Source organism: Acomys minous, assembly GCF_964271855.1.
Source record: "Acomys minous genome assembly, chromosome: 5".
Classification (NCBI taxonomy): Eukaryota; Metazoa; Chordata; class Mammalia; order Rodentia; family Muridae; genus Acomys; species Acomys minous.
Genome location: NC_140494.1, coordinates 110,764,522 through 110,785,621, shown reverse-complemented (window position 1 = coordinate 110,785,621; position 21,100 = coordinate 110,764,522). Strand labels below are relative to the sequence as shown.

The window sequence follows — 21,100 nt, the reverse complement described above, 5'->3', positions numbered from 1 at the left end:
AGACTCTCTAGTGGGTTTTTTCCCTCTCTCATAGGCAAACTCAGGATCTCCCTGGGCTGCTGTCTGTGGAGAGCAGCCTTTTCCGGTGCCTGCTCCCGCTCTGAGCTAGCAATTTCTGGAGCATTAGTCGTCAGGGGCGGGCCAGCTCTAGGGGCTGCCTTCTCTGCAATGACGTCCCAGGAGGTGGAGGGACAACCAACTAACAGACTGCGCCCTCCCGGACACCGCCCAGTGCAGGGTCTGTGGGTCCTTGGGAGATGCAGCTGCCTTGGTTGCGGTTGCCCGAACGCAGCTGCCAGTTTGCTCACTTCTCTGCCTCAGTCCCAGGGTGTCGGGACACACTGGAATCGAGCCATGCAGCCGGGGGCAGCGCTGCAGGCTGTGTTGTTAGCGGTGCTGCTGGCAGAACCGAGGGGTTCGAGGGGTCGCCTGCTGAGTGGTGAGTGTGCGTCTTGCCCGAGCACCTGGGGTTGATGCGCCCAGTAGATCCCAGCTGTTGAGGGCTGTCTTTAGAGCCACTGCGCCCCTTCTCTAGCCCTTTGCGTAGAGGGACAATCCGTAGATCCACTCCCGGACCCAATCAGCCCTTCTGAGTTCTCCTCTTCTAGGGAGCAAACAGACAACCTGCTCCAGTTCTGTGGGCCACCCCGGGTATCCAGCAATGCCAGAAATCTGTTCTCTCCCCAGAGTTACCAAGGGGTGAGTGGGAAGACGTAACTTGGGTGAGGCAGTGGGCAAACTTGCTTCAGTGAGTGCCCCTCCACCTGCGCCCTTGAGCACCGAGCTTCCTTAATGAGCCCTCCTAGTAGAGACAGTGGATCTGCAGGGCTGTGAGAACCCTACCTGTTACTCTCCTCTGAGGGGAGGGTGGCTGGCCTGGAAGCTATTGGAGATTGGGAAAACAATCTAGTTAGCGCGGGACCAGCCCTCCCAGGCTCCAAGAATGACTCTCTGCTTCCTTCCTTGTGTGTCACTGCAGCCTCGGACTTGGACCCCAGAGGAGGTACAGTGCTCTGACTTCTCTCTCCTTCTACTGGGTCTGCATGTCTAGGGGAAGGATAGCTATATCTTTTTGTCAGGTTCCTTTCGGCCAAGAGGGATGGAGAATGGGAATGCCCACTGTATTCCAGCTTGTGGGTCTGATTTAAGGACTCTAACTTTGGTTTCAGGATGGGGTTCTGGCTGGGCTCAGCAGAGAAGCTGCGAGGGTTAGGGCTGCTTGGCTCCACACTTGGTGACAGGAGACCTCTTGCCTGCCCTTCCCCTTCCTGCAAATGAGAAAAGAAAGACACTTCCTGAAGCCAGGGGAACCAGATGGGTCCTCGGGCCCCTTTCCAGCTCTGGTGCTCCCTGGCACTCACTAGTATACACTGGATGTGTGCGGCCAGCATGGACCATACAGGAAACTCTATCAAGGTGTTAAGCTTTCTCTTGGCAGTCTCCCTGGAAAGGTGGGACTGCTAGTAACTAACTCGTTTCTCTGTGCCAGGTTTGGGGAGGCTTGGGGCCCCTTTGCCTTCCTCCACTGCCCACCTTGTCCTTTTCTCTGGAACACCTTCCTGGTGAGAAGGCCAGCTTCTGAGCACTCCTCATCCTCTGGGAGCCTGTTCTGTTAGAAACCTTTTACCACTAACAGCTTCTTCTGCAAGGGAGGAGGTACAGGATGCTCCTGGCTGCTTGCTCATTGAGAATTTATCAAAGTGTGAGGTTTGGGGGAGAATCTTGCATAGTTCCTTCACAGTTAGCACAGCCTGTGGCCTTCTGGCCTGTATGCTGTACAATTATTGGACATAATAATGTTTTCTGGCTCTCTACAGAGCTGAAATACATATTGGGGAAATTAGAACATTCCAGAAAGTCTGGCAAGAGGCTTTGAAGTCAAAACCATTTATGCCTTACACCACAGCAGCAAGTCATACCTGTAGCCCACAGTTTGCCTCTTTCATTGAAGGAACTAGTCTCCTTGTTGAAATCTGGGGTTTGATTTTGTACACACAGGACCAGAGCATGTTGTGGGCTCCTGTGGGTTAGGAACTGGCATGCCTATGCTGTCAGTACGTAGCACACCAGGCAAGGAGGACTCACCAAATAAGTGTTGACTGACAGAGGGATGGCTGGGCTTCAGAGGCAGCGAGACTTCAGTCATCCAGACACAAGCCAAGGCAGCCCGTGCTAGTAAACAGTTGGCTACTTACTGCTTAGTGGAATCTCATCCATTTTTCTGAAACACTCTTCAGTCCTTCAGGTGCCAATCAAACCTAGACAGTGCCTGCCAAGGAGTGGGGAACCATCAAGACAGTTCAGTGATTGTGGTGTGACTTTATTAACAGATCTGGATTCTGCCTCTGACAATGCTTCTGATAGCTATGTGGCAAACCGATTTCTCTGAGCCTCAGTGTTTTCATTTATAAAGTGAGGCACAAATGGTCTTGACTTTGGAAGACTGTTATGAGGGTTAAAGGAGATGATTATACCTTGACCCTAGCTAAAGGGACAAGGAAAAGTTCAGTAAACTCCATTGTCTACTTGACTATCTGCAGCAGATCTGACTATCAGTAGCAGAAAAGCCCACAGATGCTCTTAGCTTCTGCTTACACCAGAGATGAGCAAGTGAGTCCCAGTGCACACACAGGATTGCAGGATAGAGGGATCCATGGCTGGCTTCAGAATGCTCCTCTCCGCCGAAGCAACCACTTAACAGCAACACTTGTCCTATGCTCCCATAATTCCTCAAGACTCACTAAGGGCATGAATGTCTGATTTGTATGCATTAAGTGAAGCTGTAAATATTTACCTACTCTTTTAAATATAGAAACATCCTCCTCAATCTGCACTGGAGCAAAAACATGGATCCCACTCACAACACAGACATCAGACACTGTAACATGGTGTTGCAAAGAGTACTAATTTTCTCTAGAAAGCCTGAGTGGTAACAGTCCATGGAGGAACACTCAGAATTCCTGCCCAGAGACAGCTTCATTTGGGTGTTTCTAAGTACATCTTCCCTGGTATATTTTCATGGGGTACTGATACAGGTTGCCTTTTTTTTTTTTTTTTAAATCTCTAGGGCAGCTGGTCTGCCGGGGAGGGACACGGAGGCCTTGCTATAAAGTCATTTACTTCCATGATGCTTTTCAAAGACTGAATTTTGAGGAAGCCAAAGAAGCCTGCAGGAGGGATAGGGGAGAGCTCGCCAGCATCGAAACAGAAGATGAGCAGAGACTGATAGAAAAGTTCATTGAGAACCTCCTGGCATCAGATGGTGATTTCTGGATTGGCCTCAGGAGGTTGGAGGAGAAACAGAGCAACAACACAGCCTGTCAGGACCTTTATGCTTGGACAGATGGAAGCACATCACAGTTTAGGTAAGTGTGTGGATCCCACAGTGGCTGATCTCTTTGACGTAGCTCAGAAAAAGAGACAAGAATGGTCCATAGTGTCAGATTCAAGAGAAGGTCCAGACAGAGCCATGGCGGCAGTAACACCAGAATGGCCACTGACCAGAGAGCAATGTGGCAAAGGTGGAAAACTCAGCCTAGAATTGGACCCAAAGTGCCCTGTTCAGGTGGATGAAGCCCAGCAGAATTTTTTTTTCAATAGCATGCCATGCTTGAGGCCTGTGGTTCTGGCTCTCTGACTCTTGGAGCTAAAACTGTATTGAGAAACTGACAGTGCATAAATATGGGACCAAGACAGTACTCCAGACCACAGGGAATAGTGATAGAGAGCAAGAAATCAGAACCAGTATCTTGCTCTATGGACTGACCAAGGATGGAGACTTCAAGAAAGCTGCAGTTTTGTAGGAAACTCCTAAACTCACAGTACCAAGATGCAGTCACACCCCACAGTGTGTACCACGGCTTGGCCATCATCTCCTCCCAAAAGATACAGGGACATGGAAAAACATGTTAAAATATCACTGTTACAAGACAAACATAGGAAAGGAGAAAACACTCTACCAAAGAGTTAACCTTTGTATGATAAAGGGTTGTAAGTCAATTTAAGTACATAGATGATAAATTACAACAGTCTCCAAGACAAAAAGGCACATGACCTAAGCAGAGAGCTCACAACAGAGAGACCAAATTGGCTACACCTCTATATGGAAAGTATATAGTCATTATCAATCAAAAGCATAAAGATTAAGAGATAACTTATCTGAGCTGGAGAGATACCTCAGCAGTTAAGAGCACTGGCTGCTCTTGCAGCAGGCCCAGGTTTAGTCCCCAGCACACACACACAGCAGCTCACACCTATCTGTAACTCCAGTTCCAGGGGACTCTACGCCCTCTTCTCAACTCTGCAGGCACTGCATGCACATGGTGCACAGACGTGTAAGCAAGAAAAACAGCCATACATATAAAAATGAGTCAATAAATGTTTTAAATGATAGTATAAGATAGTTTATCAGTTACGTTAAGACAGCATGCCAGCTCTCGCTGTCTACTGATTGCACTTATCAGATCTCCACATAAATTGTAGGAGATTTGTGCAGCCTTCTCTTCCTGGCAGACATTTCGGAAGAGGAGACTTAGAGTAGGAAGTGTATTTCTTATCACCGAAGATGGTCTTAGAGCCACAATTGACCCTCACTAACATCACACCTTTACTATCCCATGACATACCTGCCCTTCTGCTGGTCTCAGTGCCTGACTTAGTAACATAACCCGACCATCGTTTCTGAAGAATGTGAGGCTCTAGCCAACTCGCACTTCTCAGCCTACAGTTAACATACTTTCTTGTTCACTTTAAAAAACGAGATGCGAAATTGAAGTTACCAAGTGCATAACCTGGAAGATCCTTCCTACTAATGACGTGCATCATTGACCACCTCCTCCTGATGCAAATAACCTGCTGAGATACTGACATCTCCTCTCCTCTGCTGATCTCTGAACATAGAGACCCCCAAGAGCCAAGTAGCAACCATGGTTTATGGCTCAGTTAGACTCATGCCATGTCTCCTAGGAGAAGTACTCCCCGCTGGAAACTAAGTACCTACAAACTCCCAAATCATAGCATTGCAGAAACAAAAGGCCCAAACTCCTTAGGTGGCGATGGTTCCCAGAGGAGGAGCTGCTGCCTTCATTCCTTGGCACCAGACCCATGAATATTACTCTTGGAAATACAGAGTTACGGAACCTGTTGCTTTAAAGTGTGCACTGCTATTTGGGGGATGATATCCCTTTCCAAAGTTCAATTACCTTGAGGCTGAGGCTTCAGCTGTATTTTCGGCAAGCTCATCCATGAATCAAGCTGTCAGCTCTGGGACGATGTCATATGTAATCTGATAAGTAATTCCCATGATAGGGGGCCTTCTTTGCTATAAAATATGTCTTTTGCCTGGTGAGACTGTATTTAGGGTCTTATTTTGATATATAAAATACTATTTACACCCTTGGTTAGTGGATCTGACTAAAACCCTGAGTCAGAAAAAGCAAAAGCAATGGCCAGATTGTGTCTACTCCTACCACAGTGAGTAACTGTCCCTTTCAGGGTCCAATGTAGCTAACTTACCACCGATTATTATGCTGGTCTCCTTACTTACCAGTGCTATATTATCCTCTCCTCAGCCGCCTCCCCACCCTCTGGTGGCTTCAGTGGCTGACCTACTGGCATTGCCAGATCATCTCTGGGATCACTGTGAACTTCTCTGGCTGGAGTCAGCATCAGTCTTAATGTTAATCTCTGTTGCCTTAAAGGCCAGATACTTCTCCGTAGTCACAGCCAGATTGGTCTTGCTGTGTACACACCAAACTGTTAAGCCCATGCAGAGCCTTCGTAGTTATTGTTCATATTTATCTCCTGAGCTATTATCGATGTGACTGAGAACAGCTGGTTGGCATCACTTGGCTCACTCATTTTTGTCTCCCTGGCTGTTCAATGCCCATTCTGCGGTGGACGCTCTCTGGTGAGAAAAATCACGTGACAGAAACTTCACAGACTTTACACTTACTTCTTTATTGCTGTACGGCCACTGTCTCCAATCATCGCCTTCTCCCCCTTATGTCCTCATTATTATATTCTCATTATTATATTCCTGTTATTTAGCTTTGTGTCTGTTTCCCCCCCCCCATCCCTCAGTTTCATATGTTTTGAAATTTTATTTCCATATAGAGTAGCTAATGAGGTATATTAACTAAAGCTCTAGCCAGTGGGAGGCTGCCCTTTTACCATGGGCTTTTAAGGCCACCCCTGGGTCCAGCTGCAGTAAAGCTCAGTGTCATTCTGGCTTGTTTGGCTTCACTTAGCAAACTTAGCTGTGAACCAGGCTTGAGCTGACTGTATCAACTAGTCGCAAGGGGCTCTTCCACACACAGTGTATGAGCTGAGGAAGGACCTTGGTACAGTTGTGAGAAATGCCCAAGCCTAGACCTGCTGTAGAGTCCCTATCCACTCTTTATCTGACTCAAAACAGGCCATCTGTCATGCAGACCACAGGGGTACTCTTGGGTGAGAAACGTGAAACCTGTAGGATCCAGAGAGACTTGCCAAGTGCTATGCTTGCTTTCAATTACTGTATGATAATACAGTTTGCTGTTTAATTTGAAAGGGAGGTTCTGGCATTCTCCAGTTCACAGGACACCTATCTATACATTCCAATGAAGTGATGGGTCCTGGATATTAATAGGGTTTTTCTCCAACCTTCTGGAATGTGTGAGTCTTACTAGGTCTCCAATATACTATACCCCCTTTTTTTCTTGCTCACCTGGCACACTATTCATCTTGCATCTGACACACTATTCAGCTGTCCAGTGGGCCAGGGTGATTTTCTTCACAATTCATAGAAAATCTAGGTATATGACTGAGTGTAAGGAAAATATCAAAACAAGACAAAACCTTACATGAAGACTGTTGTCCATTCCCAATAAATATAAGCTGTTTCAGAGCCTCTTAAATGTGGTCACCAGGTCTGCATACTTCTCTAGCAAAGATATTACTACATACAGGACAGCAGGCACAACTAGGGCACTGCAGGGTTGAGTGTATGCTCCTCTTATATAATCCTTTAGGATCTGTCTGGGTTTTGCAAGTCAGACAAGTGAACTAACCAGAGATACGACGGGAGGCACCACTCTGCATTCTCAGGCCCTTGGCACCACTGCTTCCTGCTGTTCGCTTCTAGATAAGATGCCGTGCTGAGGGGAACTGCAGTCTCAGAGGCTTGTGCTTGGCATTCTACACTGTGAGAGCGTAAGGAGCCAATGTGGAACTATACCAACCACTACACAGAGGCCCTGGCTTCCACCCCCAGCAAACCTTAAAAATAGGATAATGGAGGCACAAAGGCCTATAATATGATACTTCCTGTTCCAAAGGTAGAGCTACAAGACCAGGGCTTCAAGTTCAGGTTTGGCCTTAGCTGGCTAAAGGCCCAACTGAATGGGCTGCACTGCACTCTGTCTCATAATAACAGATGAAAAATTAGAGCCAGTTCATATATCTTAGAACTGCGCCAATGACTACTGGTTAGGCCCCACTGTGAGCTGGCTGAAGAAATGCCTTACCCCAGTGTGCTCCCATGCTGATGCGTGGCTGTAATGACATCAGTGCCCATTCATACCCTATGCTTAACAATTCTAGCACTATGCAGACATACCCCTTTTGCAAGTGTATGGTTATTTGGCTAAATAGCCAAAGGCCCTTCTGGAGAAAGAACAGAGGAGATTCTTATCATAGCCACCTGCCACAGCACGGCGAGATTTTCTTCCTTGGCATCTGGCCTCTCCCTTCATCTGTGAGTTATGAGTCTGAAAATGGGCTCAAGTCCAAAAATATTATTCCAGGAATCAGTCAATCTCTCTCTTCTCTCTCTTCTCTCTCTCTCTCTCTCTCTCTCTCTCTCTCTCTCTCTCTCTCTCTCTCTCATAAATTAACATAAAACCATAAAGCTAGGGGGTTATAGGTCACTGATGAGGCACAAAGCCCAATTTCCACAAATAGCCCCTAGATGTTCAGCTGTAACATCCCGAGTCTTAATGTAAATTCTGCTGTGGTTCAAGAAACTCATTCAACACTGTATGCGCAACAAAGGAGCTTCCTTTTGGCAGACTACAAAACAGGACCAAATCACAGTGGTGCTACCAGAAGACACATCTCTTAGCCAACTACGCTGAGGAGAGGCTTGAGAAGACATAGGCAGAACAACAGTATCTAGATAAATAGTCTGGGAATCAGAGCAAGACCCTAGCCCTGGGCAAAAGCATATCAGGTACTCAGGCAGACTACAAAGCACAGACTTCAACTGGCGGGTGAGGTAAGTGCTTACAAACTTAACCTCGCTGAATTCCAGGAACTACTAGGTGGTAAAACTAAAGCCACTATGAACCCTTTCGAAGAGCTAAAAAGGCAAAAAGAATATACCTAACAGTGTGTGCAAAGGGACTTATTCCCTTGATCCTGTGCATATAACTTAAGAACAAAAGACCAAGATGTCTTCCTGTCTCCTTCTCCAGCCCCTTTCCATCTCTGGAAGCCTCTATATTTTAGAATTTCTCCCTCAGATTCCTCATCTTCTCACCCATCATCTGAGCCTGGTGAGGCAGAGGTAGCTGTTGGAAAGTAGCTAGATGGAAGCATAGCGAGCTTTGAGTGAGACACGTCATCCCTCTCCTCAGTATGTCCGGTCTCTGAGAAAACAGAAACCAAGCCCAACTAGCATGAAGCCAAAAAAAGAAGGTGAGCGTTAAGATCTTTCAGCCTAGCTCTGTGTTAGCGGCTGTTCCTCATAATTACTTTGCAGACATAAGAACATAATATATTCTTCCCTGCAAAGAGGTTATGGCAAATGTCAGCTGATTGCTTGTGACAGCCACACGGGATCAGCAGCAAGTGCCCCACTTGTCGGCAGTGCTTCAAATCCTCCTCCTTGTATCATGTTCTGAAGCAGAATCTGACATTTACGGTTCAATGAAACCTGATGAAGGGGGAAAAAATGGCATGGAAGTCTTAGGGTGTGTCTCCCCATTTGTCTCCATTGTCCACGCTTTTCCTTCAGGAACTGGTATGTGGATGAGCCTTCCTGTGGCAGCGAGGTCTGCGTGGTCATGTACCATCAGCCATCAGCACCACCCGGCATCGGGGGCTCCTACATGTTCCAGTGGAATGATGACCGGTGCAACATGAAGAACAACTTCATTTGCAAATACGCTGACGGTAATAAATCTCCCCCCCCACACACACACGCCCATTTCAAAAACGGCTATTGGTACCGAGAATTTGTACTGTGAGCACTGAGAAAGCCTGTTGCAAATGCCAGCAACATTAAACTTTGGGAATTCTTGTAAATGGAAATGTGAGGACACTTCCTCACTGAGAAATAGTTCCAGCAAAGGAGGGGCTACCAGATACAAAAGAAGGGATGAGAAAGGGAAGCATCTAGTTTGCTTATGATAAAAAGTAAGACTTGTGAGAACACCCAATAAAGGCTTCTGCTGTGAACAGGCACAGACTCTCACCCATCCTGTGTATGGTTGGCTGTGGGAGCCTGGAATAAGCTGACAGTTACTTCTGCACGTTCTCTATCAGCCACATGAGATTATTTCTTGGAATGTAAGGAAACATACTAATGACCAGAAAAGGAAAGTGACAAAATACCTCAGCTTCACTGGCGGTCTCACACAGCAGGCAAACTTCAAAAGTCCACAGCCAATCTCCATCTGTATATTTGCCTTGCAAATTTAACTTGCTTTTGCTCCCAGATCTACAAACAGTTGGAACTGGCAGCAAACCCATAGGCTCACTCTGCTTAGTTTCCAGACTCCTTTATTAAATTAGAATTCATCTTAAACTCATTCTTGATCTGTCCCTGAAGTTTCTCACTTCTCTGAAGCTGACTGCTTGGCCCCAATTCCACAGTCTTTCCCTACAGGAGTTGTATCTATTTTAGCTGGGGACTAAATACTACTCCCATTTTTAGCTGTTTAAACTACACTATACTTTGGTGACAATTTCGTGCTGGCAGATGTTTTTCCTCACCCATTCTACCCTGAGATGAACTCTTCTCCATGTCCTGTCTCTCCCCACTGCATACAGTTGCCTTAAGTAGAGAGGCTGAGGAGACCTGGACCAGCTTCACAGGTCGCCTTCTGAGCGCAGCAACAGAAAGCACTGGCTACCCACTGGCTTTCCCTTTTCCATCACTTCTGTTTACTAAATTCTATCAACTTTATGGTTTAAAAGTTTGTACTTCTTTAACAGCTTTTAATGAGAGATTTTGAAATTTGCTCTGATATGCTTTTATTTTTTTAAACGTGGTTCCCTTCTAAGAAGACACAAATTACCCATCACTTTTATTATTGCCTGATTTAGTTTAACTGAGTTCTTGCATAAAAAAGATAGCACACATAAGGACTTAATAAAGAGAGCATAATAAAGGGCTATTTGCAGAAGAGTTGGTCAGGAGCAGGAGATGAAAAAGTATAAAGGGATTATCAACTACAGGAAGCTCTACCACCACTAAGCCTTAAAAGAAATCAATTTAGCAAAACCAGAATAAGAAATCTCCCAGCAGAAGCAGAACCATGAAATACAGCTGCTGACAAACCATACTGACAAGAAAATGAGCATGAGGAATGAGCGCCGTGACCTCTGTCTGACCCTGCCTTCTGACTCCCTGCTTTTGCTTCCCATTGGCTAAGACCAATAAGATGCCAAAGGACAGGGATGCCCTCGTGAAACAGTCTTTGGGGATCAGCCTCCCGGGACATACAGATGAGATCCTATAGAGGGAGGTGGGCACACAGAGAAGAACTGACGTTTCCCTGTATGAAGCCATACACACAGAAGATAAATTCATTCAGCTTACCGTACAGGAAAAAGGTCCTCAGGAAAACTCATACCTCATTTTCCACCCTCCCCTCTCAATACTCTGCTCTCCTCACGCTATTCCAATACCTTTGCACTCAGTGCAGTTCCTTATAAGCTTTTACCTGGTACTTCCTGAACCTGAAACATTTCCCTCTTTCCCAGGCAACTCATTCTCACCCTTCAGGTTTCAGGTTAAACATGCACTCTATTTTTAAGATCAAAGTCATTAGGAGTAAAGGGGTCCCATGCCATGTCAGCAACTCTCTGAAGAAAAGTTATGTGTGTGCATATATGCATATAAATATGTGTATATGTGTTTACAGATACAAATAGTAAGTAGGCAAAATGGCAAAAGATACGTTTGGGTTCTTTGTACAGTTTTATAAAGTTTTATAAATCTGAAATTATTTCAAAACAAGAAAAAGTTTAAGTCTGTTGAAAGCCTCTGAGGTTCAGATTGCCTCACATACAGAGTGTTTATATGCCTGTGTGTTCCTTTCACTTCATGGCTGCCATAAAGCCTGCAAGCATACTTTTCTAGCCCCTCAGTGAATTAAGGAGAAATTAGTTCTGTCATTCCCACAGGATGTCACAACACTATACTAATACTAGGAAACAGGAAGAAACTGTGTGAGTGAGTGTGTCTAAAACTAGATTTGAGAATGTGACCATGTAGAACAGGTGGCAGACTAGCCAGATGTGTGCTAAAGAGAGAGGAACATTGAATGGAAATAAGACAGAAATCATCTGAGTTGTGCCAAATGCTGTGAAGAGAATAATGGAAATATTGCACTAATGTGCTGTGTCCATGGCCACTGTGCACAGATGTGCTGTGCTGTGGCCACCGTGCTCTGATGTGCTGTGCTCATGGCTAAGAGCATCAGTGACCATATATGGGGATCACAGGAAGTCAGAATATAAACTCTTAACTGACTTACATGCTCCCATATTTTGTTGTTTTATCTTTACTAAGTAACATGATTATATCTTTTTTATTTAAACCATCTGACATAAGTAGTCTGTGTGACTTAGAAGCTCTTAGAAATATTTTAAATAGCTCAAGGTTAATCACCAGTTTCTGCCTTGAACCAGGGCAAGCCCTAAACCACTGCTCCTTCTTGCAGACCAAGAGTTTGTTGCTCTCTGAAATGTCCTCAGTGTAAACTGATAAAATACCTTGGACCACTAAAGACAGCCCCAGCCAGCACGGTAGATGGGGAGCAGGGATGGGTGCTGAAGCTCAAGCAGCCCATGCTAACAAGGCAGAGATTGTATGGCAGCACACAAAGATCAATATATGAGCTTTCTATTTCATTTGGAAAGCTGAATATATTCAAGTTCTTAAATACTTAAAAAACACCTAAGTAAACTTGAAGGAAGGCTAATATTCACATGCAATTAATTCTTTGATTTGGGCAACCTACCTCCAATATGTTAACAATAATTAATATGGTGAGAATAAATAGTTTGTTGGAATTAGATGCTACACTCTAGATGATTTCATTCAGACAATGGAAAATGTAAATATTGTTCTTGTCTTGTTTTGTTTTGTTTTTCTGTTGCAGAAAAACCAAATACAACACCCTCTATAGGGCCTGAGGGTAAGTCTGTCATATGAAATTTGCATTGATTTGGGCCATTTCACAGCCCCCTTTATAAATTTAGAGCCATGCCTTTACAGTAGATTATTCAGCAGGAAGACCACTGGTGTTTCCCCAGGCAAGTTGGACAGATGCCTGTCACACCCAACTATGACAGCTTGTTCCTCAGTCTCACTCTGTCCACTGTTATCTTTGTCTGTCAAAACTGAAAAGTAATAGTTCCGTTTTGGATGCTTATTATTACCACCATCACCCTTATTATCATCATTGCCAACAATGAGGGAATAATTTAATCAAATGACACAAGAAATGAGCCCACCTGATTATCTGTGGTCCTAGCAGTGAGTCACTGCACCTTTTCCTAGGTTCTTCAGCCCTTTATGTTGGCCAACTGCAAATGCTCATTGGCTGTTTTGGTGCCTGGTCATCGGCAGCAAAGGTCTCACAGAAGTATGAAGACACGTGTGGGGAGACGGCTCAGTGGGTAAAGACTCACTGTGCAGGCCTGAGAACCTGAGTTAGATCTCCTCCACCCATGTCAAAGAGCTCGGCACAGTGACACGCACCTCTGACCCCATTGCTCGGGAGGCAGAGACAGGTTTACTTCCTAGCCAGTGTACCCACATCTTAAGCTCTGTGTTCGGAGAGACTCTGTCTCAAAACACAAGGTGTGAAACAGTAGCAGAAGATACTGAGATCAACCAACACTCAGCCAACACACAGATACACACTCCTGAACACACATACACATGAACACAGGAAAACATACACACAAGCACACACACATAATGAAGACAAATCTAATGCAACAAATTCAACACTTGGTACTTTGTTCTAATTATAAATGGCATTGGTCAAATTACTATTGTTTTGTACTATAGGTATACTATAGCACCTTTCCTCAAGTTCTCAAGTCCATGTCTCTCTCCCAGGTGAAGCAACTGAGCCAGCAACCCCCGTACTTCCAGAAGAAACACAGAAGGAAGACACCACGGGAACCTTTAAAGAAAGCAGAGGTACTAGGGGAAGTAGATGATGGACTCCTTTGACTAGAAAGTGCCTATGGCTACACTTCCTACTTCCTTCTTCATACAGCTCCTTACTAATGGAACTAGGCAGAGCACCTAGGACACTGCAAACGCTGTACTACATGGCAGGTTTCATCAGTGAATGGTGCAGTGGGTGCTATCCTAGGACTGCTGAGAAATGAAGACTAGGAGGAGGGAAAAGGTCCTGCCTGTCCCTGTAAAGGCAAAGACCTGGGGACTTTCCTGACCATGGGAAGTGGGATATGATAAGGGATGGAGAATGGAATAGAAAAACAAGAGTGAAATAAACCAAGCCATGATATATACTGGGGTCAATATTCATCTGTGAACCAAACTGAGGAAATAGGAAAGATAGCATCTAAAAAGGCTGCATTATCAATGGTAAAAGATAGCTGGGGTGATAAACTGAAGTACTTATGAACATTTGACTTCACTCTTACCCTAAGTTCCAAGAGGGAAATCTGGGGTTTTTGTCACTGGGCAACCTGAAATTTTTTTTCTCTGTGCTTCAGTTTAATCATTTGGTGTTTTTTTCATACCTAGCTGGCAGCATTATCAGGTCCATAAAATGAAATGTAATGTTTTACTGCAATTCAGTTCTGACATGGAGAGCCTATACAATCCTCACCACCACCACCACCACACACACACACAGCTTAAAGGTACATTCCACAACTCTCACACTATACAGACATCAAACACAAGTGTTGATGTCTTCAGACCACCACCTACATTGATGTTCAACTGGCCACCCATCCAGTAGTGTCTATCAGCCCTATCATGTTCAGTAACTCACTGGAACTCACAGAATTTAGGAATACAGTGTCTGGGCATCTTATTATACAGGACCCATGCTAAGAACAACCAAATAAAGACACAGCCAGGCCAGGATCTAGAAGGGTTTCAGATGGGACCTATGTACCATCTTCTGGTGGAGTCAGGACTACCAACTTCTTTGTTAGGGTTTGACTATGAAGCATGTTCTGAATGCTCATGTATTGAGTGTTTGGTGCCCAAGTGGTAGTGCTAGATGGAAGATTATGGAAACTTTAGGGTGTGGGGCCTAGCTGGAGGAAGTAGGTCACAGGGAGCATACCTTTGAATACATACATGGTGCCTGGTATGTTCCTTTTTCTCGGCTTCCTGCTCAGTATGATGTGCATAGCCGCCACCTCCTCTACAATTGCTTGTCTCCATGATGCTCTGTTCTGACTTCATGAAGCCAATCAGGAAACCCTGAGCTGAAGTCAGTATTTCCTCTTTTAAGTTGCTCTTCTGGATATTTTGCTCTCAGCTTCTCAAAGGTAAATAATAAACCTCTCCTGACACACTGATACGTCACTCACCCAGGGACCTCCATTAGGACTTGGTGTCCAGAGGTTTTATTGGGTTTCATCACCTAAGCAGGATGGAGGTGATCACTGTTAGGTGGTATAGCTCCAAGGGAGAATCCTGTACCACCCAGCTCAAAGCCCCACTCTGTGATCACTTGGTGGGTCTTCTTGGTGTAACAGCCCCCATTATAAGAAATCTCCTCACCATAAACTCTGTACTGTTTGAGAAGCTCATGAATAAAAATTCAATCCTATATCTTAGAAAATATCAAGGATTTAGAGCCTCCCTACTACAGACCAGGGATAGAGGCCAGTCAGTTTCTTCATTATCCAGTAGATAACAATGTATGAGAAACTTTAAAGAAGAATAAAATGCTGTCCAAAGTAGGTGGCATTTCTATCACTTATGATTCTAATTTAATGGCTTCTCCATTTTCTGAGTATGTTGTTTTGATGATTGTCAAGTTTCTAGCCTCACAGAAAGTGGGACAGCGATGGCCTCTGGATGGTCAGGAACCTTGGATCAGTGGAAGAAGAAGGATTAATCTCTAATTCTTGATTTTTCCCACAGCCCCTGAAGGGAACAACATCCATTTCTGTCTTGCATACTACAGAGTCCAGAAAAGAAGCCCCCTGAGTGTGCAGCACGTAAGGGTCTAGCTGAAGCCATGGGCCTTAGTCAGATGTGATAGGAAAGTCTGACAGTCCACTTTATGCGAATGTCATCTTTCTCTATCCTGCAAACAACACTGAGACTTTTGGCTTAATGTTTTTTACCCCCTCTTCCCTCTCTAATCTTGGGAGTTTCTGTGACATCCACATTGTCCCCAGCAAGCCCTGCTTTACTAAGTAGTACATGAGAAAAGAGGATCTTTTTACTCTGATAAAAAAATTATCAAATATGATCTTCTAATAATGGCAAGGCTCCAAATTTTAAATTTGTTTACATTATCGCCTAGATTCACAGGTTAGGTAGAAAATACTCATTTGTTGAAACTAGGGACTCTGCTAACTGGGCAACCGCATCTCTTCCCTAGGATGTGCTTCTTGGAACACTATTGGTTATGCTTTTTAACTTATCTATTATATATTTTATATATTCATACACAGCAGGTGGGAGAGAGATTGAGACCACCAGGTCTAATATATGCTCTCTTTTTTTTTCCTTTTCAGAGGCTGCTTTGAATCTTGCCTACATCCTAGTCCCCAGCATTCCCCTTTTCCTCCTCCTTGTGGTCACTTCAGCTGTATGTTGGGTTTGGATCTGTAGAAGGCAAGTAGAACCTTTATCAATCAGACCTTTGCTCCCTCTGCACTCAGATGTTGCCGGGTTGACACCACTGAAAGCCATGACAACTCCAAGAGAAGGCCCACTGCGGAACTGAGAATAAATTCTGGCTGACTCAGTACACTAGGTCCACACACCAGACAAGCAGCACTTAGCTGAGCATTTGGACCAAGTTGTGATTAAGCTTGTAGTCCAACATCCTTTCGTGTGTGTGTGTGTGTGTGTGTGTGTGTGTGTGTGTGTGTGTGTGTAAGATTTTAAAGCAAAGTGGAAGGTAAAACAATGGTATTCACTTCCTGTGCACCCACGTATCACCCAGCAAAGTGGTCTCCTAAATGTAGGTCCTCATTCCAAAAATGTTTGTTGAGTAAAGAATGACTAACGGGCCACATGAAAATTGTCTGTTCCAAAGGATTCTGGGAAGCATCTGACACAAAGCCACTCTGTTCAGAATGAATCAGTCAAATTCTTTTCAATTGACTCTTAAATCATTTTAAAAGTGTATTGTTGCAAGGCCGCTAAGGTAGGTAGCACAGGCCGCTTTTTGCTCATGTATTTTAGGTGCATACAGCTGCTCTGAGGACACTTTTGTCCCCATCATCATGGCACACATTCAAGAAGGCTAGCATTCTCATTTTCACAGCAGAAAATTAGAGTCTAGCTTTTGACTCACTTTGATGAGCAGTTTGAAACACATTTGTAAATTTCCAGTACAGAAGCTATTTCATTTAATAATCCCCTCAAAGATTATGGGATTAAAGCAATGAATATACACATAACAAACAATAATAAATACTCAAGTGTCAGCCATTACTATGATCATTTTTCTTAGTAATTATCTTAAATTTAAAATAGAATTGTTAAAACAATTATAGATACATTTTTTTTCAATGGCCTACTCTGCAATTGGTTTCCCCCTTTAAATGTATTTATCTCTTTGCCAGGATTGGAGAACTGCAGCTCTTTTCCCAAAACATCCTCTCCTCTCCTCTCCTCTTCTCTTCTCTCTCTCTCTCTCTCTCTCTCTCGCTCTTTCTCTCTCTGTTTTTCTTTCATTTTTCTTCCTTCCTTTCTTTCTTCATTTTTTAAACTATCCTAGGGATCAACACAGGGCCTTCCACACGCTAGACAATTAGCATTTAGCTATATCCCCAGTCCCTTAAACAATATCTTAAGTGTGGCAAACAAAATGTATTGATAGAAAAAAGGAAGCAAATGAACTATTACACAGTTTAGCAAAAATATTTCCCAAAATGAATTGAGTTTCCTTATTAGTGATATTTAGTGGTAAGCATAATTTACTTTTGAAGTAGAGATGAACATAAAATAATTTGAAGCAACTTTAATAACTGATATGATAAGGGAACATGATTTCTTTCGGCATTACTAACCCTACTCTTGTTTGTTATCTATACTTACAATGTAGAATATGGCTAAATTTGCTTAGAGATGAGTTTTGGGGTTTTGGTTGGTTGGTTGGGGTTTTTAAGTGTAATTTTTTCCTACTCTTTCTGGGTCTGCATTCTCTGGGGAATCTTGGAATCCAAGCTAAAGACAGTGAGAGGTAAGTATAGACTCGCCATGAACATGACATGTTTCTGGGGTGTCTCGTACCTAATCTACAAAGCCTGCAGCTGTAGCTCACTTCCTCCACTCAGTAGGAACAGGGACATTCTCAGTACCCTGGTCTCAAATACTCAACCTGGATCTCTTCTTCTAGAAAACGAGACCAGCCAGACCCCAGCACAAAGGAACAACACACCATTTGGCCCGCTCCTCACCAAGAAAACAGCCCCGACCTAGATGTTTACAATGTCATCAGAAAACAAAGTGAAGCTGATTTAGCTGAGCCCCGGCCAGACCTGAAGAACATCTCGTTCAGGGTGTGTTCTGGAGAAGCCACGCCCGATGACGTGTCTTGTGACTATGACAACATAGCTGTGAACCCTTCGGAAAGTGGGTTTGTGACTCTGGCAAGCATGGAGAGTGGATTCGTGACCAATGACATTTATGAATTCTCCCCTGACAGAATGGGGAGGAGCAAGGAGAGTGGGTGGGTAGAAAATGAAATATATTTCTAAGACATATGAAAAGATTGTCAAAAAAAGAAAAAAGAAAGGCAAAAGCCTCCTATATCTATCAAGAAAAATATTCAGGAAGCTTATGAAAATGTTCAGCTCAGGTCTCGGGGGAGAGCAGAGCATCACAAGTTCCTACAGGGTCCCCAAGTTCTGACTGCATCCCTTACCTAAGAGCCTCACACAGCTCAGCCTTGTGAGAAGGCACCTTGCCCAGGGGCTACAGCAGCAAACTCTCAATAACTATTAGTCAGTGGCTTATAACTGGTGGTCAAAGGCTGGTGCCCTCACTGGTCAGGATAAAGGTTCTGTTCTCCTGGCTCTATACAGCAGCACATGCAATCACCAAAAAAAAAAACAAAAAACAAAAAAAACAAAACAAAAAAAAAACCTGTGGAATATTTTCATAGCCTAAGTGTGGAAGTCCCAGGCTGCACATCAACAATTCCCATATCTGCACCCAACCCCACCCCTGAAAAAAAAAAAGCCAATAAAAAGCAGGAAGCAGAACGTTAGTCAGTCTGAGTCTCCAGTTCTTCCTCTGCATGTGGCCTCAGGGGAACTTTTTTTTTCTTCATTCTCCCAACATCTAAACTTTGAACACTCCAACTTAGAAATACTCTAGAAAGTAAGAATGAGCTCTGGGTTTGCTTCAGGACTTCTTGTTCTCTGGGATCAGACAGTATGTGTTGTCCTGGGGACTGGTGGCAGCAGCATAGGAGACCAACTGTACAGAGCTGGCAAAAGGAGTAGACATACTAAGCATAAGGAGAGGCAGGCTTCTCACTCTCAGAGAAGGCAGCCACAGGCACCAGAAGGGAGAAAACTGTGTTTGGTGGAAATAAAAAACAGTGGTGTCACTTGAGGTGGATAACTCCAGGACAGAGCAGAAGAAATATGAGTTACTTGACTAACGAAAAGTACCCAAACCCAGGTAGACTTAACAGGTCTGTTGTTCTGCAGGAACAGTGGCAGCTTGCACATCACAATAGCCTATCCATATTCATGAATAACTATAAGAAAGGAGCTCAAGGTCAGCAGACAGAGTCATGATACAGATATGATGATATTTATTGCCCCAGTTGATCCGTACACATTGAATATTTGTACTGATAAGTCACACTGTTGTTAAAAAATTTTTATATTTAAAGAGATCAGGAATAAGAGGGGTCGTCTGTGAAACATTACACCAACCAGCAAGCCCAAATGATTGGGAGTCAGCAAATCACAGAAGCCAACCTACAATGGCCCACCTTTGGAACAAGTGGGATAATTTGAATATCAAATCATTAAAAGTAAAATCAACAAGAGAGTGTGACTCAGTAGGTAAAACAGAAAAACAAGGGTGTATGCTGATACAAAATATGTGAATAAATTAAAACTCTGATGCACAATGGGATTATTTACATGATCTGAAGTGCCGCACCCACAAATGATCATTAATTACAAAAGTGAGGCAACAGGCAAACACCACCCCAGTCAGCTGATCAATGTGAAGAATGTCAATAATGGAGTGCACTGAGATTATAGACCTCATATTGTGGTGTAAGAGAAACCTGGCGCCACATCCCTGCTGTGTCAGTCAAAGGATGCAAGCTGACAGTAAGGAAGCCTTATATGAAAACAAGTTAGACAATCTAAAATAACTGGACTGCAAACCTGAAGTCTGGTGATAATGAAAGTGAAAGAGAGCTAGATGCAGCTGTGGTCAGAGAAGAGAAAGGAGGAGATGGCTAAAAGCACTGCTTGGTTCTAAAATGGATCTCTCTTTTCCTCTAAAGGACAAACTTGAAGTCTGAGGATTAAACGGCAATAATGCATTAGTGCTAATTTCCTGTCTTTTATGTCGCGTTGAGGATATGTCCTTTGTGACATTGGGAATGTCTTTGTAGAAAACAAATGGCAAAGTAATAAAAGACAATGGGCCACCAGGTTGACACCTTTTCTCTCCTGTGACTTGGGGACGAGGATGCTCTTTGCACTGTACTTGCACTCTCTTCTCTGTTACAAATTATCTAAGGAAACCCGTTTACAAACATCAGTTCTATAACTCTTGATCACAATGCTTACTCTATGCCGTCCATGCTGAACACACAGGCTGACAGCATCTAAGAGTCTTTCATCCAGCCCCAAGCTCTGGCCCGTCTCTCTGCTCTTTGCCTGTTCTTACAGGCAGCAGGGAGCTATGTCGAGCCACCCAGCAAAAACCAGAGACTCTTTTCCTTCCTCCCTTTGGAAATGCAAATAAGTTGTGTGATCTAGAATAAATAAACATTAAGATGTCTTTCAACTCTAAATTTACTTTATTTCAACATATTTTTCCTAACTTGTATTTAGCATGTGACAGCCTTCTGAACTTGTAGTAGGACATGCATAGTGACTGAGACAGATACAAATATGAGTGTAAGGGGAACTGCACCCTCTGAGGTGAAGCCTATTCTGTACAGACCTTTGTTTCTTTATACTGAAGACACAAGTAAATGGTTTCCATTTACTAAGTGATCAAGTTATCAGTGAGTCCTGAGTCTGAACAGCAGAAAAGGGGACCAGAATGAGTTATCAGATCAAGAACATTGGGGGAAACAAGTCTCCCAAAATATCATAAGGCCAGAAGGCCAGTTATAAAGTGTCCTAGAAATATGGACTCATTAAATGTAAAATAACCTTCTGAGTGGGTACTTGAATATAGGTCTAGCACTTACATATTCCAATCAGAAAATTTAATCTACCTTAAGGAGCTCAAAGTTAGTGCTGTACTGTTAATCTCTGTTTTCACAACTCCAAATACAATTTATAACTGCTTGACAGTAGTAGTTTAAAAAATAAAAATAAAACAGCCAATACACTAAGGACTTTGCCGCCCACCCCCCACCCCTGCCCGAAAATGGGAGCTGCTTTAAATTTTTATACCACTAGATGGCAGTATTAAGATGCCTTAGAAATT

At 43.8% G+C, this 21,100-nt stretch overlaps 1 protein-coding gene across 3 annotated transcripts; it reads left to right on the top strand.

Annotated features, from left to right (window-relative positions):
* Nucleotides 1-182: 182 nt before the first annotated feature.
* On the top strand, nt 183-20,095 carry LAYN (layilin). 3 transcript variants are annotated; one of them, XM_084784297.1, is made up of 8 exons: nt 183-439; nt 980-1,003; nt 3,068-3,365; nt 8,996-9,153; nt 12,372-12,407; nt 13,340-13,423; nt 15,964-16,063; nt 17,799-20,095. In XM_084784297.1, the coding sequence occupies exons 1-8, from the start codon at nt 355-357 to the stop codon at nt 18,157-18,159; spliced, it is 1,146 nt and encodes a 381-aa protein (XP_084640423.1). In that variant the 5' UTR covers nt 183-354; the 3' UTR covers nt 18,160-20,095. The 3 variants fall into 3 exon arrangements, with proteins under 3 accessions (XP_084640423.1, XP_084640424.1, XP_084640425.1); XM_084784298.1 differs by lacking the exon at nt 980-1,003; XM_084784299.1 differs by lacking the exon at nt 12,372-12,407.
* Nucleotides 20,096-21,100: the final 1,005 nt, after the last annotated feature.

Bases quoted from the DNA above. Each gene is read 5' to 3' on its own strand.
- LAYN (XM_084784297.1), top strand. From the start codon at position 355: ATGCAGCCGGGGGCAGCGCTGCAGGCTGTGTTGTTAGCGGTGCTGCTG. The intron at 3,366-8,995 runs GTAAGTGTGTGG...CTTTTCCTTCAG, and splicing joins GGAAGCACATCACAGTTTAG to GAACTGGTATGTGGATGAGC. The intron at 9,154-12,371 runs GTAATAAATCTC...TTTCTGTTGCAG, and splicing joins CATTTGCAAATACGCTGACG to AAAAACCAAATACAACACCC.